Source organism: Colletotrichum scovillei (assembly GCF_011075155.1).
Source record: "Colletotrichum scovillei strain TJNH1 chromosome Unknown Contig00009, whole genome shotgun sequence".
NCBI classification, from domain to species: domain Eukaryota; kingdom Fungi; phylum Ascomycota; class Sordariomycetes; order Glomerellales; family Glomerellaceae; genus Colletotrichum; species Colletotrichum scovillei.
In genome coordinates this window covers 2,012,039-2,037,551 of record NW_023336267.1, presented here as the reverse complement: position 1 = coordinate 2,037,551, position 25,513 = coordinate 2,012,039, and the positions used below count along the sequence as shown (strand labels likewise).

At 54.8% G+C, this 25,513-nt stretch overlaps 10 protein-coding genes across 10 annotated transcripts; 5 read left to right on the top strand and 5 right to left on the bottom strand.

Moving 5' to 3' along the window:
* Positions 1-481: 481 nt before the first annotated feature.
* HER10_EVM0004980 (AT hook domain-containing protein) lies at positions 482-5,026 on the bottom strand (the record flags this gene model as incomplete). The annotated part of the gene is made up of 3 exons (XM_035474606.1): positions 4,563-5,026; positions 2,131-4,509; positions 482-2,055 (listed from the first exon to the last, which is right to left on the bottom strand). The coding sequence occupies exons 1-3, from the start codon at positions 4,831-4,833 to the stop codon at positions 482-484; spliced, it is 4,224 nt and encodes a 1,407-aa protein (XP_035329283.1). The 5' UTR covers positions 4,834-5,026.
* A 214-nt stretch (positions 5,027-5,240) lies between these two features.
* Positions 5,241-6,957, top strand: HER10_EVM0001577 (4-hydroxybenzoate polyprenyl transferase). Its single transcript, XM_035471321.1, has one exon. The coding sequence runs from the start codon at positions 5,652-5,654 to the stop codon at positions 6,879-6,881; it is 1,230 nt and encodes a 409-aa protein (XP_035328891.1). The 5' UTR covers positions 5,241-5,651; the 3' UTR covers positions 6,882-6,957.
* On the bottom strand, positions 6,942-8,029 carry HER10_EVM0000404 (ribosomal protein S12). The gene is made up of 2 exons (XM_035470187.1): positions 7,537-8,029; positions 6,942-7,397 (listed from the first exon to the last, which is right to left on the bottom strand). The coding sequence occupies exons 1-2, from the start codon at positions 7,781-7,783 to the stop codon at positions 7,219-7,221; spliced, it is 426 nt and encodes a 141-aa protein (XP_035328760.1). The 5' UTR covers positions 7,784-8,029; the 3' UTR covers positions 6,942-7,218.
* Positions 8,030-8,243: 214 nt separating this feature from the next.
* Positions 8,244-9,520, top strand: HER10_EVM0009360 (uncharacterized protein). Its single transcript, XM_035478850.1, has one exon. The coding sequence runs from the start codon at positions 8,339-8,341 to the stop codon at positions 9,248-9,250; it is 912 nt and encodes a 303-aa protein (XP_035329848.1). The 5' UTR covers positions 8,244-8,338; the 3' UTR covers positions 9,251-9,520.
* Positions 9,521-10,260: 740 nt separating this feature from the next.
* On the top strand, positions 10,261-11,523 carry HER10_EVM0002948 (uncharacterized protein). The gene is made up of 2 exons (XM_035472639.1): positions 10,261-10,987; positions 11,046-11,523. The coding sequence occupies exons 1-2, from the start codon at positions 10,803-10,805 to the stop codon at positions 11,146-11,148; spliced, it is 288 nt and encodes a 95-aa protein (XP_035329034.1). The 5' UTR covers positions 10,261-10,802; the 3' UTR covers positions 11,149-11,523.
* A 1,709-nt stretch (positions 11,524-13,232) lies between these two features.
* HER10_EVM0005268 (uncharacterized protein) lies at positions 13,233-17,108 on the top strand. Its single transcript, XM_035474890.1, has 7 exons — positions 13,233-13,780; positions 13,929-14,177; positions 14,262-15,481; positions 15,554-15,983; positions 16,300-16,386; positions 16,489-16,651; positions 16,717-17,108. The coding sequence occupies exons 1-7, from the start codon at positions 13,739-13,741 to the stop codon at positions 16,731-16,733; spliced, it is 2,208 nt and encodes a 735-aa protein (XP_035329319.1). The 5' UTR covers positions 13,233-13,738; the 3' UTR covers positions 16,734-17,108.
* A 776-nt stretch (positions 17,109-17,884) lies between these two features.
* Positions 17,885-19,708, bottom strand: HER10_EVM0007648 (adenylate kinase). Its single transcript, XM_035477198.1, has 4 exons — positions 19,220-19,708; positions 19,089-19,141; positions 18,862-19,016; positions 17,885-18,774 (listed from the first exon to the last, which is right to left on the bottom strand). Exons 1-4 carry the CDS (start codon positions 19,374-19,376, stop codon positions 18,315-18,317), a joined length of 825 nt encoding a protein of 274 aa, XP_035329637.1. The 5' UTR covers positions 19,377-19,708; the 3' UTR covers positions 17,885-18,314.
* A 583-nt stretch (positions 19,709-20,291) lies between these two features.
* Positions 20,292-25,246, top strand: HER10_EVM0008091 (26S proteasome regulatory subunit rpn-8). The gene is made up of 3 exons (XM_035477625.1): positions 20,292-20,927; positions 20,994-21,265; positions 21,321-25,246. The coding sequence occupies exons 1-3, from the start codon at positions 20,741-20,743 to the stop codon at positions 21,900-21,902; spliced, it is 1,041 nt and encodes a 346-aa protein (XP_035329690.1). The 5' UTR covers positions 20,292-20,740; the 3' UTR covers positions 21,903-25,246.
* On the bottom strand, positions 22,149-23,069 carry HER10_EVM0001776 (uncharacterized protein; the record flags this gene model as incomplete). Its single annotated transcript, XM_035471511.1, has 1 exon — positions 22,149-23,069. One exon carries the CDS (start codon positions 23,067-23,069, stop codon positions 22,149-22,151), a length of 921 nt encoding a protein of 306 aa, XP_035328905.1.
* Positions 23,530-24,892, bottom strand: HER10_EVM0007268 (coproporphyrinogen III oxidase; the record flags this gene model as incomplete). Its single annotated transcript, XM_035476827.1, has 2 exons — positions 23,530-24,549; positions 24,671-24,892. 2 exons carry the CDS (start codon positions 24,890-24,892, stop codon positions 23,530-23,532), a joined length of 1,242 nt encoding a protein of 413 aa, XP_035329584.1.
* Positions 25,247-25,513: the final 267 nt, after the last annotated feature.

The following is a 25,513-nucleotide window of genomic DNA, read 5'->3' as shown; positions in this document are numbered from 1 at the left end:
GATACCTTCGTGACTAAGCTGTTCCTTCATTGTGTTTATTCCATCCATGGGCTCTATAAGCAACTTGACCTCTGACTACTCTCAGCAGCAGTAAAAGGGACTCTTGCCCAGAAGCTTAAGATGGTTATACCCCTAATCCTGAAGTGCGAAGCTACCGAGCTGTAGCTTGTGAGTTCGAATACCCACAAGCGACCGATGATTTTTTGGTCTTTTTTCCTTACCATGCCATTAGTTGGCGGTGGGCATATTGTCTCTGTACACACAGTAAAAAGCCATCACAAGATTTCATCTCCAGCCAGGATGCGCAAAACTGTCCTTGGTATTTGGTCCTAACTAGAACGTTGTGAGAAAATGCTCGACGAGACAAGCATACGTTCTGGGGTATGGTGTGATGCTACAACAAACAAGTCCAAAAAAAAAGGCCCTCCTTCCCTCCGAAACGCCAACCGTGCCTATTTTCCGCATTCAGATTTACAAGTCTTTAATGACCACGACCCCTTCCACGTCCACGTCCTCTCCCTCTACCACGAGTAGCGCCACCCCGAGTAGACCCGCCTCGCATCCTGCTAGGCTCCGGACCACCGATACCGCTATCCGATTCGGATGACGACGAGATCTCGCTCTCCGATTCTGACTCTGAGCCGATTCTCACGACAGTGAGACCACTCGAAGGCCTACCTCGGCGCGCGGACGGAGGTGGCGGAGGAGAACGATCTCCGGGAATGCCGGAATCAGAGGAAGATGCAGAGGACGGCGACGCGACGGGAGCGTCAAAGTCCGACTCGTCCTCATCCGACTTGCGCCAGCGTCGACCGACGACACCTGGCGGCGGAGGTGTGTGATCAGAGCTGGATTGCCTGTCCCTAGAGGCGCCCGGGGGTGGAGGCGTATGATCCGAGCTTGGCTCTCTCACTCTGGCAGACGCACCAGGAGGTGGAGGAGTGAGATCTACGCTTGGTTCTCTCGAAGGTTCTCTGGTGGTCTCCTTTGCCGGCTCCGTCGCCTCTTCAGTGGAAGGAACAATCTTGGCTGGCTGCTCGCTGCGACTGACTGAAGGTCTCGCCGATGATACTTGGGTTGGAGTGGGAGTTTGCTTAGCGCTCGCATCTCGCGACTTGCGCGAAGTAATCTTGAACCTTCCTCCGCGAGCTGCAACACGAGCCGCCATTGACATCATCTTTGTGGCACCCGGAGGAGGCGGGGGCGGTGATCGATCGACAGGTGCCTTCTCTACCGCGGCAGTCTTGTTCTTGGGCGGGCGACCACGGCGCTTCTTAGGCGGTGCCGCGGTTGCCTCCGCTGTCTCGGTCTCGATGGAGGTGATGGGTGCACTCTGGGATGGACCTTCTCCAGCCAACTCTCGCTCGAGTTGAGCCTCGAGTTCAGCTTCAGTTACATCGTGAGCCGCGTCTTCATCATCTGCATCGTCGTCATCGTCGTCGCTAGCTGTATTGCCCCTAGCTCTCGGGTTGAACGAGCTGGCTCCATCTATAGTCACAACGCGGCTAAGGCCCGAACGTCGCGATGCTCGCTCTTCACGTTTCTTCGCTGCATTTCTTGCTGCAAGTTCAGATGGCTTTGGAACAGCATCGGCTAGAGGGGCCCTCGGCGCCGAACCCGGCGTCGAGTTCGCGCTCCGCGGCGGCCTGCCTCGCCTCCTTGGTACTGTGGGCGTTTCAGCTCCACCAGCGGCGGCGGTGGCGGCTGCAGCATCAGTTCCCTTCTGGATGAGAGCGCGCACAGCGTCAGAAGCCAAGTCTCTAGGGTCATTACTGGCATCACCCGCCTCCGGCTCATCGTTTTGGACCGGCAGCCTTTGCTTGAAAGCCGGCACCATGTCATCGGGGTCGTCGATCATTGGTTCTTCTGGCTCAGCATAAGACGCTCTAGGCCTTGCATGTCGCAATGAAGGAACGTTTGCCGGGAATAGAGGAGCTGGCATCCCACGTCGTGCAGGACCGCCTGCCTGGACTGCCTCTCTTTCAAGCTGGGCCGAGGCTTCATCCTCAGGATCACCGCTCACACCGGCTGGCTCGGCAATATCACCCTCAGCAGCTTCGGGTGCGGCGCCCGCGGCTGCAAGCTGTGCCGAACCGAACAACGCCGGATCCATGGCAGATTCATCAGCACCGTCGTCTTTCTTTGCCTTCTTTCTGTTTTGGGGCCTGGGCCCATGGAAGTCTGGATCCAAATCATTCTCCTGTTTTGCCTTCCGCTTCTGTGTCCGCAACATATTCTTGACGTACTCAGCCTCATCGTCAAACACCATGGCGTCAGTTGAAGGCATTTGGAACGGGTCGAATAGAATCTTATCTGGACCACTTTGTTGGTAGTAACCTATGCCGAACATGGGTTGGCCGTCCATGCCCAAGGGATCCGGGTATGCTGACTGGTCCCATTCGGGGTCTCCATTCATGTTCGCCACTGGAGCAGACTGATCAATGTCCATCTGCGACATGTCTTGAGTTGCGTTGGGATCGCGATCATCAGCATCATGTCCATCCTGTTCACCCAGGACATGGCTCTGATCTCCGTATCCGTTCATTCCACCCTCCGCTGACACGGTAGCACCGTTAGCGCCATTAGCGATGTCTTCGGCAGTAAGAGAGGCACTCTCCTGAGCCTTTGCGGTATCAGCCTTCTCCCGTAGCTCCTTCATACGTTTGCTGTTTGCACTGCGGCCCTCTTCGCCAGCTGTCTTGAGCCAGTTGAGATTGTGTACGCGAAAGTCGACGAGAGCCTCGACACTTCTATCATCAGCAATAGCCCGGGTATCATGACCAAGAAGGGTATTCTTTGGCGTATAGGGGTTGCCGCTCTCGGCACGGCGACATGCGCCGCAGTTGCATATGCCCAGGCACTTTGGGCAAAGCCAATTCTCGTTCTCCTGCACCGTCTGTGGCATCTGATCAAACGCGCGGTAGAGCACACCGTAGCAGTAGCTTTCTTTGCACTCCGGGTTTGAGCATTCTTGCACCTTATAGGCGTAGTCTTTGTGACAGCAAACGTGGCAGCGGCGAAGTTCTCCCTTCTTCTTCTTACGTTTGTACTTTTTCTTCTTGGGCTTGCCGTTGTCATCCAATTCTGGCTCGGGCTCGGACTCGGTGAGTGGCTTGTCCTCGTCAAGCCTCGAAATATCTTTGAAAGGTCGCCTGTGCAAGCCCTCCTGGCAAATTTCGGCCAGTGCCTTCTTACCTCGCCGTGTGCGAGCGATCTCAAGGGGCTGAGGTGATAGCTCTATATCAACGAAGCCGTCATTCTTGATGATCATCGCCCGCCAGAGTTCGTAGTCCTCCGTCAGTTGTTCCCACGACCATTGCTCGCACCATTGAAGTTTGGATATGCAGACACAGGATCGTCCCATGGCGTAGCATTCCATACAGACGTCGTATGCATCCTCATCCCCGTTGACCAGAGTCCGCACACAGTGCTTGCAGGTCAAGAATCTGTTGAAAATGTTTGATCTGCAGTACGAGCAGGTGACGCAAGAATCGTACTCGACATATTCAACGTTCTTCTCCTTAGTCGCAAACATCTCGTCAACAAGGATCTCGGTGTAGAGTGAGAAAAGATGGCGGAAATCCTTGGCGAGCTGCTTATACCGTGAGGATGACCGGAAAAGCTCCGAGCTTAGACCGGCAATGCCCATCTCGCTGTCCTGCTCGGCCTTTACCATCTGCGCGAAGTATTTCTTAAGCGTATAGTAGATGATGGCCTTGTTTTTGTACTGCTCATCACGACAGACAAGACGAGCTTTGGGAAGGGCCTCGTGGAGTGCCATGTCCAGGGTCTCGACAGTCGTGCGGTTCCACGCGACCTTCATGGTGCGCGTGCCCCTATTCCAGACCTGGTGAGGGGCCAGAGGGGGAATGAGGATGAAATCGCCGGGTTTCTGCTCGACAATGTAGACCGGAAAGGTTGCCTTTTTCCAGGCGTTGATCTGAGCGAAATGCTTCTCAATTTCGATATCGTGGCCGAGCATAGACAGGAAGTACTCGCGGACGACTTCTCGATCCTTGGTCTCCGTCATGAACCAGATGGAGCTTCCAGGTTTCTCTCCGTTCTCACTCCCCGAAGCCTCAACCATGATGTTTTGTCCGAGACTGGCGCACATTTCACGATGCGCCGGGGTGAATGTTCCTTCGTGTCCGATATAGCACATGAGATTCTGTGCTCGCATCTCCTCGGGCAGGCTTGACATGAGATCTCCCGCAGGTGCCACCTTTGATCTGTCGCCAAAGCCGCGGAAAGGATCACTTTCTCGAGTGTCTGCTCCTCCCTTTTGCGTGACGTTTTCGTTCATGTAAAACAGGTTGGGAGGAATGACTTTCTGCAGGTGTTCTTGCCATTCGGGAGGACAGTCGATGTCCTTCAGATAAAGGCGTTGCCGTCTCTCGTCTCGATAATTGGTCGGGGTCCATTGGTTGGTGAGTTGCTTCATGGCTCTCATATAGTGGCCTGTGGTCATCGGAATCTCGGTCTGGCCGGTAATGTCGCGGACATTTTCCTCTGTCATGGATGTCAGCTGCTGCCGCTATTGGGCAAAAGGTAACGACACTCACGCTTCTTGTCATATGTCTTCTCCATCCACTCTCCACTGAAGAGCCACTTAGGAAGAACCTCGTTCCATTTCTCAATCACCAAGGGCTTCCCGCCCTGAATGACTTGTAGTTGGACCAACTTCTCAAACTCCTGGGGGCCCAATCCTTGAATCTGAGCAGTCGAAATTCGGAGGACCCATTCGAAATTCGGGGTATGATCGACAAGCGTGAAAAGGTCCAAGTCCGGGGGGATCGGATCGAACTTGGCCTGGGGATGCGATGGAGGCGGCATCTTGTGGTTACTTTCGGGCGGGGAATCGCATGAGAATGCTATCTTAGACGCGTCGGTCGGGACATGCGAGACATATGTATCCCCATGCGTAATCAAGACGACCTGCGGCGCGTCGAGCTGGCGAAATTGGTAGGATGATTGGCGAAGAGGCCGACTGGTGATGTTCGCGACAAACGACGATGCGATCCAGAGGCTGGAAAGCGTGTCGCGTAAACGGAAAGTGGCGTCGGGCGAGGCTGACCAATTCGAGATTCAAAGGCGATGGGGAGGAACGAAAGTCAAATGCGCAGCCAATCAAGGTCTGCGAATCTACCGGTACCTTGGGCCCCAAGGATCACATAGCACGGACCACACTTAAGCTCTGGACCCTTTGGCGACGGCTCCCAAATTTCGGTTCTCTCGGTGACGGGTGCAAAAAGTTGACGGGGCATATCTGGTTTCTGTCAGAGCTCCGTATCGGTTGTCGGTAAGTCTTAAGGTTTCTTTTCGTTCTTTCCCAGTGAAATTCTCGCTGGTAGTCTTCCACTGGCTTTTGCCTCCGAAGCTAAGGCCTGTCTATGCAATGTGTCTGTCGCGCTATGGTGAACATAGTTGAGGGAGCTGGCACCCTTGCACATCACAGCTGAAGAGCTTCACAGTCTAGATGAATCCGAGGCTCAACGTTGCAATGTTTTCCATATCGCGAATATCACTCCGTTCTAATATCAAAAACTCTTGTACCTTCTCTCTGGAATTACTGCGAATAGCTCGTTCAATTCTTTATATGTACTTAATTCGTAAATAGATCACTTATACTAACATCGTGACAGTGACTCGAAATGAGGCAAGTCAACTTGCTAAGAGGCCCCCTGAGGGCGGCATGCAACCCTTCATCTGGCACAACGAGATGTGTCTCAGCGGCATCGCCATCTCGATTGGGCTTGCAGGCACACCGCAAGCCTAGCACACATCTCACTCTTCGGAGCTCAGCCCATCAGCAGCACACAGCTCTCCACACCACCACGAAACGCCTCACAACTGCCATTGCTCCAGACACCCCCGAACCAGCATCACCCGAAGCTGTGTACTCGCCGCCCACAACCGGTATCATCTCTTACCTGCCCGCATCATGGGTTCCCTATGCAGAACTCACCCGCATCGACAAGCCGGCGGGCACTTACTACCTCTTCTTCCCCTGTCTCTTCTCGACTCTAATGGCCGCGCCGATGGCCATGCCCATGGCATCTCCGGCCTCTGTCATTGGAACTTCGCTCCTGTTCTTCTCGGGAGCCCTCATCATGCGAGGCGCGGGCTGCAGCATCAACGACCTGTGGGACCGTAACCTCGATCCGCATGTCACGAGAACGAAATTCCGGCCCATCGCGCGAGGCGCCATCACTCCTTTCCAGGGTCTCGCGTTCACCGGCGCCCAGCTCCTGGCCGGACTGGGCATCTTGGTCCAGTTCCCCACGTCCTGCCTCTGGTACGGCATCCCGAGTCTACTCTTCGTGGCCTCCTACCCCCTGGCGAAGCGGGTCACCTACTATCCCCAGGCCGTACTGGGCCTCACCTTCTCCTGGGGTGCGATGATGGGCTTCCCAGCTCTCGGAATCGACTTGTTATCCAACAGCGCGGCCTTGACGGCTGCCGGGCTTCTGTACACATCGAATGTCGCCTGGACAATTCTGTACGATATGATCTACGCCCACATGGACATCAAGGATGACGTCAAGGCGGGCATCAAGAGTATCGCCCTCAAGCACGATGCCGAGACCAAGCAGGTTCTTACGGGTCTGGCTGCGGTCCAGCTGAGTCTTTTGGGTGCTGCCGGGTTCGCAGCTGGTGCGGGTCCAGCCTTCTTCGTTGGCAGCGTCGGTGGAGCGGCGGTGACACTCGGTGTCATGATCAAGCGGGTCAACCTGAAGAGCGTTAAGGACTGCTGGTGGTGGTTCATTAACGGTTGTTGGATCACTGGTGGCGTCATCAGCTTGGGTCTCGCGGCCGATTACACTGTAAGATACGTTCAAGGCGGGAACGAGGATGCTGCCGGTCAGAAGCAGCTGGAGTAGGGAACTCTAAAAAAACGGCGTATAGAAAGATGCCAGGAGAAAACTTGTACCAACATCGTCTGTAAATTTCATAGCACGTAGAATCAACGTTTCCCTGATTCTTGATTTTTGTTCTTCACAACCCACCCCCAAATAAACCCCGTTTTGTGTAGTAATGTGTGATGTGAAATGCCGCATGTTCAGGTATTGACTTTCATGATGTTTTATTTCATCGACCAAAGTCTACCCGCAGTATCAGGACCATAACCCATTGATGCCAATGCAAGCGTAAAACTCCGAGTGCCGAATTTTCTTCCACTGTCCTTCCCATGCTTCGCGCAACGAAAAAGCCTCCCGTTTAGGATCTGGGCTTCTCCTTCTTCTCCTTCCACAGAGCGAGCAGACCGACACCAGAGACCTTGACGACCTTGAAACGGACACCGGGAATATCACCCTTGGCCTTGCCCTTGCGACCGAAACCGGCCAGGAGGACCTCGTCGTTCTCGTCGACGAAGTTCAAGCAACCGTCGTTGGGGACTAGAAATCACACAAAATGTCAGCACTTCAGTTCCCTTCGCTACATGGTCTCATTCGGGACCAGGTTTTCTTTTTGCGTTCTCTTGTTCGTCGTTCGAGAATCGTATGTTGGGGGTATTCGGGAGAGGGTGTATCCTACCGAAAGCAGTGACCTTCTTGCCGTTCTTGATCAACTGAACACGAACGCACTTTCGGATAGCGGAGTTGGGCTGCTTGGCCTCGACACCGACCTTCTCGAGGACGATGCCCTTGGCGTGGGAGGAACCACCGAAGGGGGAGGACTTGAAAGCGGTACCGAGGGCACGCTTCTTGTATCCGAGATCGGCCCACTTCTGGTCCTTACGGTTCATGCGCAGCTTGCGCGCCGCATTGAGTCCACGAGGCATGTTGGCTGGATGAGACTATTGTCAGTTGAAAAAGTTCCTAGAGGGGCAGTTGTGTGGTGGTGGTGGCAATCGAGATTTCGTCGTCGAAATTGTTGAAATTTTTTTTGCTCGGGAAATTCGTCGTCGATGGGTTGGAGATTCTGGATGGGACAGCGCAAACGTACCGATGTGTTGGGGGGTATCGCGGGAATTGACTTGGTGGTGGTGATAGTGCCTGACTGCTTCTTCGCGAAAAGTGGTATCCTCAGATTTGTCCGACGACAGCTTTTTCGGCACACAGAGGGTTTGTGCCCTTCGGTGGGAGGAGCGTGATTTTTCGTCACGTGATCCTCACCCGTGCGTTTCCTTCTTTGCTTTAGGAGCGGAAGAAGGCCGGGTCTGGAAGTCGAAAAGTGGGGTCAGGTTCACCCAACCACGGCCGGTTTTGCTTTCAACCACTTTGGTCCTCCCGGAGCTCGAACCCCACGCTGCTGACCGTACCGTCTTAGCCAGGGGTGTCCCCAAGGTCCACAGCTTAAGGTACCTCAACTACCTAAACCCAACCAATCCTATCAGATGCCGTCAAGTTCAAGAGAAGCTGTCTCAGACGCCAAGTCCCGAGCTTGGAATGTTCACGACGACACACAAAATGTAGGCATGTCTCAATCAGCCAAGAGCAAAGGGAAACAGCGCGACCCTCCGCCGTCTCTGTTCCTTCATCCATCTCCGGCCGCCTCTCATGCCTCGTTACCGGGTATACTTGCGCCTGGAGCGCCAGCCACTTCGTCCGCTGGCGTCCCACCTCTCCCTCAGCAGGCCATGAATATCCAACGAAATGGATCCCTTCATACGGGCTCGGTAGTCGCGCCATCCGTTGCACGCCCTGTCCGGAATCTCAAGACCGCCGACAGCGCCCGGAGCAGCGACAGGACCGACGCGCTATGGGCAGAGATGCAGGCGACACTCGAGGAGGTCGAACTCTCGGCGTCAGGTGGAACTCACGTGTTTGGGCCTGATCACGATCGCAAGCTGGAGGAGCTGAGGACGGCGCAGATCGACCTGGCACAGGCGTGGGCACGAAGTGAAGCCGATGAGGCCATCGAGATGACGGGCCAGCGCTCCAACACGTCAGCAGCCGGGGGCGAGGAGGTCCGCAACCTCAAGAGCGCAGTGCTCGGAGAGACGAGCGGCGTGGCGTCAGATGGCAACGAGGGACCGCGGAGCACGGGAAGCAACAATGGGCGACCAGGCAGCAGCGGGGGCACGGAGCGACTCGGTGCGAAACTCGAGCAGGAGACAGAGGTGGACATTTTGCTCGCACGAAAGAGGCGCGAGGCCAACGATCGGTACTTCCAACGAGTCAACAAAGGTGTCCTCGACGTTGTTGCCAAACTCGAACACGTTGCTGTTGCGATGCGGGCTGTTGAGCAGGAGACTAAGGATATCTGGGGCGAGAATGACAGCGCGACGGGCAGTGCGAAGGGGTAGAGACAACCCGGTGATCTTGCTGTGTTTTGTTTGTCCTTTTACCTGAAGCATCACCCGGGGCCTCTGTATTACACTAGCCTTGATTCTTTGCATGCTCGGGAAGGAGTTTCGTTGTTTGGTGGTTTATGGGTCGGCGTTGAGGATCACATGCATTGGGCGGTAGCACCCCACCAACGTCAGGTTGATAGATTGGCACTGGATGCCTATAGTATTAATTGATATCTCTAAGCCAGCTCAACGTTCCTGTTCGGGCTTTGTGAGGCGACCAACGAGGTCCACACAGTCCAGACCAGCAAAGAACGACAAGCTGAAGATCACACCGGAACATCGAGCTCCATCGTCGGAGGAGCCGGATGAAGTCGCACACATAAGTCGGCTGGTGACGTCTGACGGTACAATGGCTTGCCTATCGCTGTCACCCATCGCTAAATTGTTCTGAGTCTGCAGCGGGAGATGCGGGTGCACCAAGCGGTCGATGGAGCCATCGAATGTGGTCGTTACACCTAGAAGTTCTACGCAATATTACACATTGCTACTATGTACGAGGTGGCACGTTGGGACAGGTGAAGTTGGTGAAGGTGTGCGGAGTATCGGAGCCCGAGATTGGTCTATGTCGCTATATTTCCGCTGGTGACCTTCCTCACAGGGAAGGCCGAGTCCTCCATGGCGGGACGACGGAGAGCACCCGTGACCGGAGGCGGAGGAAACAGCAAAGTGGGACTTTTGTTGCATGTCACCGATTTGAATCCGCGCCAAGACCCTTGCCACTCCATACAGTTGATGTGCTGCACGCTGAACGGACGGATAGTTTCTGTTATGTACCCACGTACCTTACCTAACGAAGACTCAAGAGTCGGACGGAAATGCTGGCGAAAAGAGAAAAGAATAGGTTGCACACGTGCATACTGCTTGCTAACGCTACCAGGTTGTCCCATTATTGCCGGTTCCCACACCATTCTAGACGCAGACAACTGACGTATGTTACTGGCTGGAGCCTGGCAAACTGGACGGAAAAGAGTGACAAACAGCAATGGAACACCTCCACTACTTTTGAGAGGGACCACCACGGCTGACGGCGCTCCCTACTGGGCAGGTGGTCAACTAAGGTTCGGCTGGTGATTGCCCATCCCAGGTGTCTTCCGCGCTGTGTCCCCATCCATTCAGCGGTCACTGGTCAGTCACCCTGCCATGACAAAGGGGAACCCAAACGTCCATTCGATATCCATCAAGGCCCAGTACAGTCCGTCCACGTCCAACTTGCTGAACTTCCTCCCTGCATCCACCCGTCCTTCACCAATCCGCGAGTCTCCAGCAACCTTCTCCAGTAGCTCGCAAGCAACGATTAAATAACCGCAAACTCCCCACAAGACCCTTGAGCGCATTCGTCAATCATACTACCTACCCTACAACACTGACACTGACACTACCCTCATCCTCGACTTTGATCAATCGCCGCAAAATCAGACTCTCAATACCGACCCGCATCGACATCCGCGATCGCAAAGAACTTCATTCCACCCCTTTTCGACGACTTCAACCACACTCCGCAATCATGAGACCCTCCACCTTCCTCGTCGCCGCTATGGCTGTTGTTCCCGGTGTTCTCGCCGTCGACCAGATGAAGTCCGTCATCGTCTGGGCCAAAACCGATTCCGTCGGTGACGACATCATTCAGAGGGCGAAGCAATCCATCATCGATGCCGGCGGTCAGATCACCCATACCTACTCTATGATTAGGTGAGGCATTACTTTGGCATCGGCTTGAGGTTTTTGAATCGCGGCTAACAACGATCAGGGGATTTGCCGCCGTCACACCTGCCAAGGTCCTTGAATCTGTTCAAGCCTTTAGCGAGAGCCTCACAATCGAAGAGGACCACACCGTCACCAACTCCGTATAGATGTTAGCCTCATTATCAAACCAAGTTGTTCATCGGTCGGCATAACCGGCGACAGACAATTTGCGAAGCATGCATCTGGTGAAAGATACAACAATGTGCGAAAAGGGACTTTGGCTGGACTAGGTCACGAGGACAATGATATCCGCCGCCTTTCCCGGCGGCCGCGACAGGGACAAGCGAGGGGGCACTCATAATTACCATTGCCGTCATAGACGATTTATCACTACGGAGTCGGGAGTTTTCATCGATGAGAAGTGCCTCGGGGGCATCTTTTTCTGTATGGCTACAGCGAGGCTTGAACCGCACTTGGTTCAATCCTGCTCGACGCCTCAAAAACAAGACCGAAAATCAAAATCACAGCATACCTACTCATGACTTTAGTCCTTGCCTCGATTATTCCGCCACGTGTACGGGGATCCTTTTCAACTGACGGCCGCTTTATTTTGTACAGTGCTGACGTCGTGGCGTTCTACGATGATGTATTCCAGGTTCCGCATGCGGCTGACATCCACACAATAACAGTAGCGAGAGATCTAGGTAAGCCTTGCGTGAACCCTTTCGACCTTCGAGAACCAATCCCTAAGGTGATGTACCTGATGAGTGGGGGATTCATGTGCGGCACGGAAAGCAGATGTGCAGATCAAAAGCGGATTTCTGCGTCCTCTAGCCTCCCCACTGCCGGCCAAGGATGCTGATTCAGCTTTATGCTAGGGATATAACTGTCGCTAAAAGGCACAAGATTTCTTGATATCTCGAGGCATCGTCTAGAGTGTTATACTGCTGCAGGTGCTTGATTGCAGTGACGCAGCATGCTGCAACACACCTCCTATTGCAGGACAAGTCGGCGGTCTCCTCACGGGATGAAAGCCCGGTGTTTCTGATACCTCGCGTAATGCTCCAATTGGGTTGGGCAGAAAAAGCACCTGGCAATCTCAGACTCACAGACGTGTCAAAGCGCAATGTGGGGGGATACTTTTTGGAAAGCCACCAGGCTCTGAAGATGATGCAGTCAGTCTGTCACTAGTCGACGAGAGACCTGAAGGGGGGCTGAAGAGGGAATCCTTCAGTCTGCGTGCCTGCATATCTTGGGTATATCCGTAGGTATAATGGTGCTCTTTAGTTCGGCACAGAACCGTGGAGAAGGGTCCAAAGCGAACTGGTTGCAACCCTACGATGGATGACCAACCTCGTCAAGCTTTCGTGGAGAAGTCCATACCGTATCGACGGGATGGCAAGATCGTCCTTGATTTCGGTAACCGTATCCGTACTGTAGGCTCTGCCGGCCACGAAGGGAGGCATCACCATCAGAAGGGTGGTTGGTTGTCGAGTAATGACACAGGACCATCCGAGAAGATGACCTGGAGTCTGTGCTTATGGCTACAGAAATAGAGCAGTTTGAACCATGTTCGGTCGTGTTTGACAAGAAAAGCACTTTTCGACTGATGTTGACTTTGAACAAGAATCCGAGGTTCTCGGTGACCATGTGCAAACAATGCTATTGTTCTTCAACCTAGCTTTGTGGACTTGGTCTCAAGGAGCCTTTCACCAAAAGAAATCCTCACTCCAGAAAGAAAAGCAAGAAAGAAAGGTGGCTTCTCAGCCATCAGCCCTCCCACGTTGCCGCCAAAGAAAGACCCAACGGTGCTGTCACCAATGGAAGCCTTTGAAGATTGTCGAAGACTCGAATGCATAGGGACTGCCCCACTGTAACATCGGGTCAACCCCTGGCAGTCCGTCCCGCTTCGCGTCACTTGGAGTTTCGGGCTTGAGGGCGGGAGGTACCTTAATAGAAAAACGGACAGGAGGATTGTATCTTTTCGCTGTGCGTTTGTCACCAATGTGCCGGGTCCAAAAGGGATCAATACCTACCTCTAGGCAAGCTCAGGTACCTCTGATAATAAGCTGACGGATGGGCGGTAGTTGCGCAACACGCGCTAAGAATTTCCTAGGGCCTACCTTAGCTGCCTTTGGCAATCGATAAGGAGGCCCAGGGAGCTTACCTACCTTAGTTGATGCAGGTCATGCAAGATTGAGTGTGGGTTCGACAGGAGGGAGCGGACGCCAGACGTGAACAATGCGCCTGTCTTTTTTGGCTTTTTGGGACGACAAGCCAAGCACCCGCGAACAAGAGACACATCCCTCTTTTTTTAATTTTGCTGCTGCTGCTGCCGCCCTTGTCTCATACGACTGTGCGTAAACAAGGCCTCTATTCTCCTTACATTTCCCTTTCCACCGCCCTTCCCTCGGCCGACGAGGCTATTTCCTACCTACTCTGACCTGAACCTTTAATATCCCGTCAACCGCCGCTTCCTCCACCCCTAGCCGGAAAACGCCCCCTTTGCGATGAGAGCTTCCCGGGCCCATGGAACCACATTTCCCCTGCCCGCTTTGACTTGCAACAAGCACGAACACGACTGCAAAACGTTGTGGAACCGCGCGGGAGCCCTTTCGCCTTTTCCCACGTGCTCCAGCTCCAACCCATAAGGTACTTTACCTAGAGATACCTCACTAGCCTAGAAACATCTACGAAACTACGACGAAAGACGACCACGAAGACGACGAACGGTTACGACACGGAAGAACGGGCATCATGCCGTACTCAGGAAGCGCGCAGGCCGCGCTGGTGCAATGGGTAAGTCGCCGTGCTTTGCGCTCCCCTCCATATACATCTTCTCCCCCTTGTGTCCCTCCGATGGGTCACTTCCCTTTCCCCAGTGTTGTCACTGACCGCTTCGTTTACGCCGTTCCAACATTATGCTGACTTAATGCTCGTTGCACAGGCAAACACATTTCCCCTGGATGGCCAGGCAGACTCAATATCAGATTTCCTCGACGGACACCTGCTGTCCAAGGTCCTTCAAGCCCTCGACCCCTCCTTCGACTCCAATACCACCGAGGGCGAGCTATACGATGTCTACAAGGGCATACAGAGGCTAGTATATCGCGAGTGTCCGGGGCTTATTGGGCAGACCAAGCTTGCCGACATCAGACCCAGGGCGAGAGAAGCGCAGCCGGAGGCCATCAGTAAGGTATGCAACTATCCGTGTCCAGCCCAGATACCCTTGTTCCGGCGCCGGGAACGCAAGTTCAAGCTAACGCAATGTTCTACTCAGCTCCTTGCCGTGCTATTTGCTGTTGCAATGCTTGGTAGCAACAACGAGCGATGGGTCACCCGTATCACCCAGGATATATCCGACAAGACGGTCCTCATGCAGCTTCAGCGGGTCACCCAAGACATGAGTACAGCTATCAACGATGCCGAGGCGGCGGACGTAGAAGAAATCTCCGAGATTACCGAAAGCCACGATGTCGATCTTGCAATGGAAGCCGACAACATACGCCTCCGCTCTGACCTGGACAAGAAGGGAAAGTTGCTCGCAGATATGGAAACGCGCTTGGGCCACCTGCAGGAAAGTTACGACGATCTGAAAGAGGAGGTTGTTCGCAAGGGCAGGGAGCTTGAGGCGTTCCACGATGCCCAAGACGGTGCTGGCAAGGAGGTCATCAGGTCGCTCGAGCTGAAGCTGCGTGAGCAGGACGAGCTTATTGCCAACCAGGAGGCGCAGGCTGAAGATGATCGTATAGCCAAGGAGCGGCTAACGAGCGAAGTCTCGGCACTCAAAGCCAAGACGCAGAAGCTTGAGACGCTTGACGATGAGGTCAAGGAGCTACGCTTCAAGAATGAAGAATTGTCCCGTAAGGCCAACATGGTTGAGCGGTACAAGCAGAAGCTTGAGGCGCAGTCCACGTTGTCAAAAGAGATGGACAATTTACTTTACGAAAAGGAGCAGATGCAGCGCGATCTCATTGAGTACGAGAAAGTTCTGAAGAGAAATCAGGCCTTGGAGCAGACCAACGAGCAGTACGCTTCAAAGCTCAGAGATTACGAGCTGCAGTACGTTGAGTTGGATGCTCAGCGACGGGCTCTTCACGATGACACTATGCAGTTGAGAGCTCGACTCGCAACGCTCGATGCGCAGCGTCTCTCCGATGAGCACCTCATCTCCGAGCTGCAGGAGCAGATCAACTCGGGGTCCCCGGGTGCTCTGTCTCCCGACGCTGGCACTGCGGGCTTCAGTCTCGAGCAGGAGCTTGAGGGTGTTAGCAGCGCCGCCCCACCCAACCTCAGCCTCGAGGTCTCTCGTCTCAAGGCAGAGAACAACTTGCTGCGGAACGGTATGGGATCTGGGCCAGAAAACACTCGATTGCGTCAGGAGCTCGAGGAGGAGCGTAGGCAACGTGAACGTATCCAGGGGACTTACAACGACACCTTCGAGAAGCACCAGATTGCGGAGGCCCAAATCAGCGCTCTGATCGAGAGCAGTGGCGAAAAGTTAGTTGAAATCGTTGACACAGCTATGCGACTAGGCGTGGGCAAAGTGCTAACTCAAGAATTCCACCACAGCGAGGTGCTAGCCAACCTGAGAATCCAACTTGCTCAAAAGGCCCATGAACTTGAGAGTGAGAGAAGGAAGAACAGCGAGATTCAAGCTCAGCTCTCTGACAAGGATCGCGAGCTCCTCAGCGCAAGGACCGATCTCTCAGCCGTCGCAAAGGATAGCGTTGATGCCCTTGAGGAACTCAAGTCTACTGACCAACTCATTTCCGGTTCAATCCGCGAAGAACTCGAGGCAGCGCGCCAACAGCTCAAAAACCTCGGTACTGACCTCGAAGAACAGCGGAGCTCACTTATCAACGCCCTGCTTGAGAAAGACAAGCTCCGAAAAGACCTCGACGAGGCCAAGGATGGCACGAGTGCCGAGCCGACAGAGGCCGCCCAGAAGCTCCAGGAGAAGGTTGATAAATTGCGTGTTAGACTCAAGGAGCGCCAATCGGTGAGTTCCCTCAGATCTCTTGCAAACGCCCTAGCCCTACAAAATCGAAATGCCGAAGGCGGTATGCCCCAGATTCCCGGTACCCCGTCCGGAGCTGTCTTGTATGATAGCCGCCCGAATGCTCGAATTTTAGTCCCTACGTGTCATCCCCATCTTAGCCTGCCTGCCCAAGCACCAAAATCTCCTTTGATTCTAAGACCGAGAGTGAGCTGGTGGAGGAAGGTCTTCAGGCGGTCAAAGTCGTCCACTTGATAGCCCTTTGAATCGGGAATCATGAGATGAGGGGTTCATGGCTGACGGTTTTTTTGTTTTTCAGCAACTGGAGAAATCCGAGCAGGATAAATACGACTTGCAGCGGAAGCTCAAGGCAGCCGAAGGCGGAGAAGCTGCCGCGGCCCAGAAGGTACGTTTCTATCATGCTATAACGGTCCCAATTACTCTACACTGGGCTTGAACATGATCACGAGGGTGAACCGGGTCGGCTGACAGAGGCGGCGTTCAACAGGCTGCAAGCGATCAAATTATCAAGAACCTCCAGCGCGAGAACGCACTTATTGCGACGGCGTGGTACGATCTTACTAGCCGTATTCAGAGCAACCACGTCGTCTTGCAAAGGCGGACTGAAGCCCCCAAGAGCTGGCTGGGCAAACAAAGGCAGATGGTCAATGGTTAGTGTTATGTCTTTTTGATGCCGGGACACGAGTATTTGAAGACTGACTGTCTACACCCATAGCCACTCCTAGGAGATGAGGCAACCTTCAGCTCCCCGAATCCATAGCCTTGCATTGTCCTGCGCACCGCATGATGACTTGGCTCCTCTTCACTTAACATATCCACGTTCACATTACAGCCCTTGGCGAGAAATAGCAACCTACCCTTACCTCGACCTTACCTCATCTTGCGCTGGAGTGAGAGAACATCTCGGCGTCGGTTTCCCACTGTATTCTTTTTCTACTTCCTCCTTCCGTGTCTTAGCGAGATAAAGGGGATGGCTTGGCTGGCCTGCATCTCGGGTACCATTGCATTGCACTGCGCCGGTGGCTGGGCGGTATTCTGTCTCCTCTTCTTCATCTTCCCCATTTATACTTTTATCAAGTCCGTTTTCTTCCTGCAGCCTTATCATACTCTTCAACTTTTGTGTATAGCTTTTTCTAGCGCGCGAGAGGTTTGCAAGCCTGTGGTCTTCCCGTTTTCGTGGCAACGCAGGTACTCTTTCTGGTGACTTGGGAATAGAATCGAATCTTCATTAACACCAAATTCTACTCTTCGGGACCATGATATCGGTGCATGATTGTATGTCGCCTGTGTCATTTAACAAAGTGACATGACCATCTCGCGCTCAACGTCGTTGCACGCTCCGTTCTACCGGCTTCTGTGTGAACCGACTCGTCAGCGGAGTACTCACCATCCGAAGATTCCGGATCTGCGTAACGAAGTGAGTAAGTGAGTCGGCATTGAACGTGAGCAACTGCAGACCCCCCCTTTCTCAGGACTCGAGAAGCCAAGACCCCATGATCATACACCGTCATCGGTACTTCGCTGTTCCGACTTGAAAATATATTGGCCGCTCAGTCGGGTTCATCGGATGTCGCTGACAGAAGAATCGGATGTGGTACCTCGGGGTATGAGACCTTTGTCAGTCCGGGGGTTCGCTGTGGTCCGGGTCGGCATCGGGGGGGCGCCCCGCGGCCCCACTCATTTCGCTTCTTTGAGAAGCGCCGACGAAGCCCGAATCCGGCCAGCGTGTTCCCTTTTTCCCAACTACGCGTTTCCAGTCGTCTGCGTCGCGATTTAGGGAAATAGAGGCATGACATCACGGCGTCAATGTGTCAAACATTATGAGCAAAACAGACATGGAGAGCACATGGACTAATGGAGACCATAGGACCAAAAAGTGCGAGGCCATCCAACTGCTAACCGCCGGTTTTGGTTATTAGTGAGACAATAAAGTTGTTGTTTTACATACAAGCGTGCGACGGAAGGGGTTTTCTACACGGTACAACTAATCCTAGCCACGTTGACGCAAAAAAAAGACATAAACCAGCCCAGTCCTGTTGATTTCAACAGCTTCGGGGGGCGGACGAGGACGAGTCCTTTCCAGTCCATTTCATGATCCATAAAAGAGTCCCATAAAAAAGTTCCTCCGATCCACGCCCTCCTTTCTTCTGGTCATATCGTTGATACAGAAGATAGAGGGCTAAAGTAAGAGACGCTGTTAATGAAGACCTTTTTCTCCGTTCCCTCCTGATCGGCTTGTGGTGCGCAGCGGCCGGGGGGCTGTGGACGGGGCGACGCGCTGGCGGGAGCAAAGGCTGGGAAGCCTGTGCCCGCTTAGTTCTTTCCGGCGATGCGGCTCAGAATGCCGGAGGCATGACCACCCTTGCGCTGCTCGTCAAAGACCTCAAGCATGTTCTTCCATACCTGGCCGGGCTGCTGCGACGCGTCGAGACCCTTCCAGATACCGTTCTGCTTGTAGTAGTTGACGACGGGGGCGGTCTGGGCGTGGTAGGTGGCAAGACGCTTCTTCAGGGCCTCGGCGTTGTCGTCGCTGCGCTGGATGAGGGGCTCGCCGGTGATGTCGTCCTTCATGTACTCCTTGGGAGGGTTGAAGGTGCTGTGGTAGCTGCGACCGCTGGCGGGGTGGACGAGGCGGCCAGTGATACGAGCGACGAGCAATGAGTCGTCGATCTGGAGCTCAACGGCGTGCTGAAGCGTCTGGTTGCGAGCCTTGAGCATGGTGTCGAGGCCCTCGGCTTGGGGGACGGTACGAGGGAAACCGTCGAGGATGAAGCTACGTCGTTCTAGTTAGCAATGCTTACTCAGTTGTGGCTAGTTGACCGTCAGGCCGGTTCTCTGGCAGAACAAAGATGTGCCATACCCTCCCTTGCACTCCTTGTTGTTGTCGAGCTCCTCCTTGATCATGCCAATGACGATGTCATCGCTGACCAGACCGCCCTGGTCCATGATCTTCTTAGCTTCCCGGCCGAGCGGAGTCTTCTTGGCGACCTGGGATCGCAGCATGTCGCCAGTGGCCTGCGAGTGTGATGGACGATTAGAAATGATCTAGAGCATAGCAGCAGGCACAGACAATGTCAATTGACTTACCAAGTGGCAGCAGTTGAACTTCTCCTTGATCTTGGGGGCTTGAGTGCCCTTGCCTGCGCGGAATACCATCATCAGTACGACTGTCGCGACACAAATAGCACGTGCGAAAATGCTCAATTGGAGCTACATACCGGCACCGGGGGGGCCGATGAGGATCATGCGAACCTCCTCGGTAGAGAGCTTGCCGGAACCGCCAGCTGCGCGGTCCTCCAGAGACTTGATTCTGGACTCGAGGCTCTCGACCGTGTTGGTCAGCTTCTTGACTGCTTCCTCAACGAGACTGCTCATTTTGACGGTTGGTGAAGGTATTGATATGGCCGGACCGAGGCTAACGATAGGAGGGAGGAGCAGCAAAGAGATGCACGAGTGTGGCTACGAGGGAGAAAGGAGGAAGAGAGGAGAGGAGAGGATGATGGAGTCGAGGTCGAAAGTTGGACTGGGGGGAGCAGTGCGAACTAAAGCTTTTGCGGGAAAAATGATTGCGAGAGAGGTTGAGAAATCGCTGCAAGGTCCTGACAGGCCAAGTCGTCCAGGTTCCGCCTCCAGTTTGTGCCAGGTACCGCCTACATCGTACCGAGCTTTGCGCTTTCCACGGCCCCGTTGAGTGCAGGTGACAGGCCACTGAGCGGCCCCAGTGCAGGAATGGGGGCTGGTCATTGGCCAGAGTGGTCCTCCGAGGGACTGCTGGACTTTCTGCTGGGGAACAGGGTGGCAGGCGTTCGTTCGGCTGTTTCGCAGCGTAACAGCGCCCTCCATATTTCCGCCTTGGTGCCACTGCGTGCGCTTCCGTTACAGCGCTCCGGCTGCTATTGGCTCGTCCTCGCCGTTGCCTCTCCGCCGAGGTCCAGCGCGGATACGTACTGTCTACATCGGGGGATAGTACCGCGAGCCATTGGGGCCTGCTCAGTGTTCGCGGCCCGGCTAGGTAGCTTGCGGATAAGGCACGGCATCAGAAGCTCTCGAGAATGGTCCCCCGGCGCACCGGATGGGAAGCCATGTATGAGGTCACTGGGTCAAGATTTTTTGTTTTCCAAGTGTTTTTTGGTGCATTTGGTGCCTTTTGATGCGGCATGTGAGTCTCTTGGGGTCATCCCAGTCACCCGCAATTCTCCGAACGCCTCACTTGACTTCGTGTCCATCTGTTACTTGTCACCTTAAGGTTGGCTATTCCTGACGGAAATAAGTCCGTCGTCGAGTTCCTCAGTCAGCGAGTTACTGTGTTACTGAGCACGGAATGAAGAGAATATCGCAGGCCGATTGCGGACTCGACCGGCTGGGTCCTTTTTCAGAGATCTTGTCCAATGAACAAATTTCGGACGTGCGCTTCCATTCCCTGCGCGCTGTCGCACGGCCCGAGCTGTGGCTGGTCGCTGCTTGCGGCTCAATACTTGTGGCTAGGATCTTGCTGATTCAGACAGAACTTTCCCACGTGACCAGGCGAGGCTCGAGCTTCCAATTGCTTGCGCCTAGGCCCGATTCGTAGCTTAGCTGGGCGGGAAGGCAGCCTTAGCAGTTACGACACCACCACCACCATCACATACCCTGCCTCTACTACACCCACCACAACCCAAAACCACCACCGATTCAGCAACCCTCTATCTTCCCCCGAACCCGAACCAATCGACCTAACGAAGCTACGAAATCCCTCTATCATGCCTGCCACCACCGCGGAGACTCTGTCTCTCGTTCAGCGGAATGTCTCCGTTGCCCCTCTCGTGCTTCTTTCCGTCGTCGACCACTACAATCGCGCGGTAGCCAAGGGATCGAAACGGAGAGTGGTGGGCGTTCTGCTAGGCTCAAATGACGGAAACAATGTCCGCGTATCCAACAGTTTCGCAGGTAAGGACTACTCTAGCGGAAGCTATCCATCTAGGTCATCCCCGCGGTACTAATCCATGCTCGCAGTGCCGTTCGAGGAAGATGACAAGGACCCCTCAGTGTGGTTCTTGGACCACAACTACGTCGAGGGAATGAACGATATGTTCAAGAAGGTCAACGCAAGAGAAAAGCTGATCGGCTGGTACCACTCCGGCCCCAAGCTGCGGGCGTCCGATCTCGAGATCAACGAGCTGTTCAAGCGCTACACCCCCAACCCTCTCCTAGTCATCATTGACGTCCAGCCGAAGGAGGCAGGTGTGCCGACGGACGCATACTTCGCCGTCGAAGAGATCAAGGATGTGAGTGGCGTTAGGTTGTGTCGTACGAAGCCACTGCTAACACAAATGACTATAGGACGGTACCACCACATCAAGAACCTTCGTCCATACCCCGTCGATCATCGAGGCCGAGGAAGCAGAGGAGATTGGTGTCGAGCACCTCCTTCGTGACATCCGCGATGTCGCTGTTGGAACCCTCTCGACGAGAATAACAAACCAGCTTCAGTCACTCCAAGGGCTGCACCTTCGCCTCCGCGATATCGGTGCCTACCTCCAGAAGGTTCTCGACGGCCAGCTACCCGTGAACCACGCCATCCTGGGCAACCTGCAGGATGTCTTCAACCTCCTTCCCAACCTGTCCACGCCAAAGGCCGATGGCAAGTCGAGCGGCGGCGAGCTCTCTCACGCCATGAGCATCAAGACCAACGACCAGCTCATGGCCATCTACCTCAGCAGTTTGATCCGCGCCATCACTGCCTTCCACGACCTTATCGAAAACAAGATCCAGAACCGACAGCAGGCAGAGGAGAAGGAGGCCAAGAAGGAGGAGGAGGCGAACGGCAAGGACGGAAAGAAGGACGACAAGGCGAACGGCGTAAACGGTGAGAGCAAGGAGGCCTCTGACAAGGAGAAGGAGGCAAAGAAGGAGAAGAAATAGAGGACTGCGCGACGACGCAGTGGACGGAGAAACCACACGCATTCAAAACACGGGAACTGATACCCGCGATAGACACTGGGGCGTGGGCATGTCATAATATCTCGGCGTCCTGGGGGGCAAGGCCGGGGAGGGAACAGGCAAATTCACAAGAAAAGAGTATGCCTTGTACAATGATAGCATGTTTTGACTGATGCTCTGAGACTTCCCCCGTGTTACTTTTCATTCAAGTGCTACACTGTCGGGTGACTACACATCCGCAACTAACCCCGCCATCTCCTCCCTGCTCACTCTCCTCTCGGTGACATATTTCCCCAAAGTATCCGCCCACTGCTCGGAGAGAAGACAGGCGAGCAGGTGTTTGCAGCAAGGCACACCGCCATCATCCATGCCGTCCAAACTCAGGCCTCCAAACTGCCAGTCACTCGCCTCGCTGTTGTCGCCATCCACGTTGTCCTCGGCTTCATCTGCGCCCATGATGACCAGGTCCGGATCTACATCACGCCCGCCGCCGCTGACGACTGCCGGAAATGCTTCATACGCAAAGTTGGCGCAGGAGCAGTTCCAGGCGTCGAGGTGGACGAGGTATGTCGTCGACGCGGAGGCTGACGTCGCGACGGCGTGGTGTCTGCGGGTCATTGTCGAGGCTACGGAGCGGACGAGGTGGAATGCTGCGGCGGCGGCTGCTGGAGGTTGGGTTGTTGCTGGTTGGAGGCGGGGTGGTGGTGGTGAGGACCCCTGTCCATCGGCGACCGCTTCGGACGCGGTGTCGTTGGGATTGGTACTGGGTTGATGTTGGAGGGCGGCGGGTGCGGGGTTGGTGGGGTTGTTTCGTTCCCGGTGGCCGTGGCCGTGGCCGAGGCCGGCGGAGGGAGGGGTGGTAGTCTCCGGGACTACGCGCGTGACGAGGTTCCGGTCTAGGAGGTCTAGGGCCGGGAGGACGAGGGAGGGGAAGAGGACGTGGAGGGTTACCAGGAGCGGACGGTGGGATTTTGGGAGGGTTTTGAGGGGGTTTGCTGCATCGGCTGCGTTGTTGTTGCTGGTGCCGGCGGTGTTCGCTGACGGTGGTGGTAGAGGGGCCGAGGTGAGGGAGTTGATGAGGTTCGTGATGACAACTCGGGGTGTTGGCAGAGTGTCTGGCTGCGTTGATGCCGGTGAGAAAGAAGACATGGCATAGCCCGCCTGCCCTACTTCTGGGCTCAGACAGTTGAACGATGAGAGTATTGAGAGATGAAAGTTTCGGTTGACCGATCGAGGTTTGTAATGTGCTGCCTGGTTCACAGGTGTAAGGCTCATCAGCCAGAACGCGTAGTCACCGAATTTGGCTCCGGATTGTACGCCCCAAATGAGATGGAAGTCTGCATTCCCCAGCTTTGCCACAAATGAGGTTTTTATTAGTCAAATATTTGTCCGAAGCTGGAATACCAAAACTCCGAAGCAATCAAGACGCAAGGTGATGAACAGAAGAAAATGTCTCTTTTGAGTTTTGCCGCCTTACAGCTTTTGTCTAATAATCACATTATGTCCGCCGCAAAATTTGGCATAATCTTACAGCAAATATCGCTCGCATCCGGTGCTCCGTAACCAGGTTCCCTCTTCTCCCCCTTCCCCCATTTCTTCAGCACTTCCTCTAAACCCACTCCTTGGGCGCTCTGAGGACATCCACGAGGCGTTGCTCGCGGCTCTTGGGCTCGGGCTCATGCATGTACTTCCAGCTGGCCGTCAGGGGCAGACTCATGAGGATACTCTCGACTCTGGAGCCGGGGGTGTTGAGGCCAAAGGCGGTGCCGCGGTCGTGGACCAGGTTGAACTCGACGTACTTGCCTCTGCGGATCTGCTGCCAGTCCTTCTCGGCCTCGTTGAAGGGCATGTCCTTTCTCTTCTCGAGGATGGGGAGGTAGCCGGGCAGGAAGGACTTGAGGCAGTCCTGGATGAAGGCGAAAGTGTTCTCGCGGTCCTTTTCGGTCTCGTCGAGGTCGTCAAAGAAGATGCCGCCGACGCCGCGGCACTCGCCGCGGTGCTTGTTGTAAAAGTACTCGTCGCACCACTTCTTGAAGCGCGGGTAGTAGCTCTTGTCGTGCGAGTCGCACGTCTCCTTGAGCGTCTTGTGGAAGTGCACGGCGTCCTCGTCAAAGAGGTAGGACGGGGTCAGGTCGCTGCCGCCGCCGAACCACCAGGCCTGGGAGGTGCCGTCGGGGTTCGACGTCTCAAAGTAGCGGTAGTTGAGGTGAACCGTCGGGGCCATGGGGTTCTTGGGGTGCAGGACCATGCTGAGGCCGGCGGCGAAGAAGGGGAGGGAGTCGACGTTGTCGTCGAGGTTCTTGTGGTTCACGCGCATCTTGGCGATGGCGGGCTTGGGGAGGGTGCCGTAGACGACGGACACGCCGACGCCGCCCTTCTCAAAGACGTTGCCGTCCTGGAGCACGCAGGTGATGCCGCCGCCGCCCTCTTTGCGGTTCCATTCGTCCTTGCGGAACTTGGTGCCGTCGACCTTTTCGAGCTCCTTGACGATGATCTGTTGCTGTTCCTTGATGAACTTTTCCATGCGCAGGCGCATGGGCGAGTCGACGGTGACTTCGGACTCCCGCTTGGTCAGGGCATCGCGCTCGGCCAGGGTCGGCGGATCGAGTTGGAAGGGTTCTTGGACGGCCTGGATCGGAGAGTGATGTTAGCGACGGGCGAGCTTTGATGCATCGATGGGAAAGGCGGAAGCTCCGGCATTGGGGGAGGTAATTTGGGTTCGTGGTGGTGAAGGGTATATGTTGCAGTACCATCTTGTAGGCGATGGGAGCTGCAGCAGCAAGACCAATTGCGCCAATGAGGAAGCGGCTATAAGCGGCACCGGACTGTTGACCCTTGAAATGGGACTTTGAAGAGGAGGAGACGAGTCTGCGACTGAATTGAAGCTGTTGCGGCTTGGTGGTGATGGCGACTCTAGTTCGAGAACTGGCGAATTGTGCAAGCAACCTCTGTGATTGCTTTGTGGATGCCATGATGGGCGAAAGGAATATAAATACAAACTCTATAATGGGAACGAACAACGAAGAAAAGAGCGACTTGGGTTGTTACAGGGAGGGAAAATCGGATGATTCGTTCTCAAGTGAGAGGCATAAGACCACTGGGTTGCAATCATGGACTGACTGGAACGTCGTTCGAGGATTGAGCCAGTCAGGCCAGCTGTAAAAGTAAATTGCGAAATCGTTCCACGTTGGTTAGGTGCGGGACCCCTGTCGCCCTTGCGCCGACCCAACGGAGCAGCACTGCACCTCAGCACTGGAGCTGTCCATCCAGCGCATCCACAGCCTGGACCGGGCCCTATGCCGGCTCTGGGCCGCTGGAGAGGTGGGGTGAGGGCCAGTGAGTCCGAGAATCGTGCATCTGCCGCCGAACGCCGGACATGCTTCAACGGACCAAGACGCGGTGAGGAATCGCCCCTGTATTGCTGCATGCTTATTTGTAGCTGTCATAGACCTGCAAAGTGATGGCCTTCGTCCAACCGTACAGCAGCTTGGCTTTCTAATCTATTAGAATTCTTATATGCTCTTGATAAGGTAGGTAGGAAGGGTAGCTCGCGTTCGCTCTCCTTCTGCAAGGTAAGCGGAAATGCAACCTTG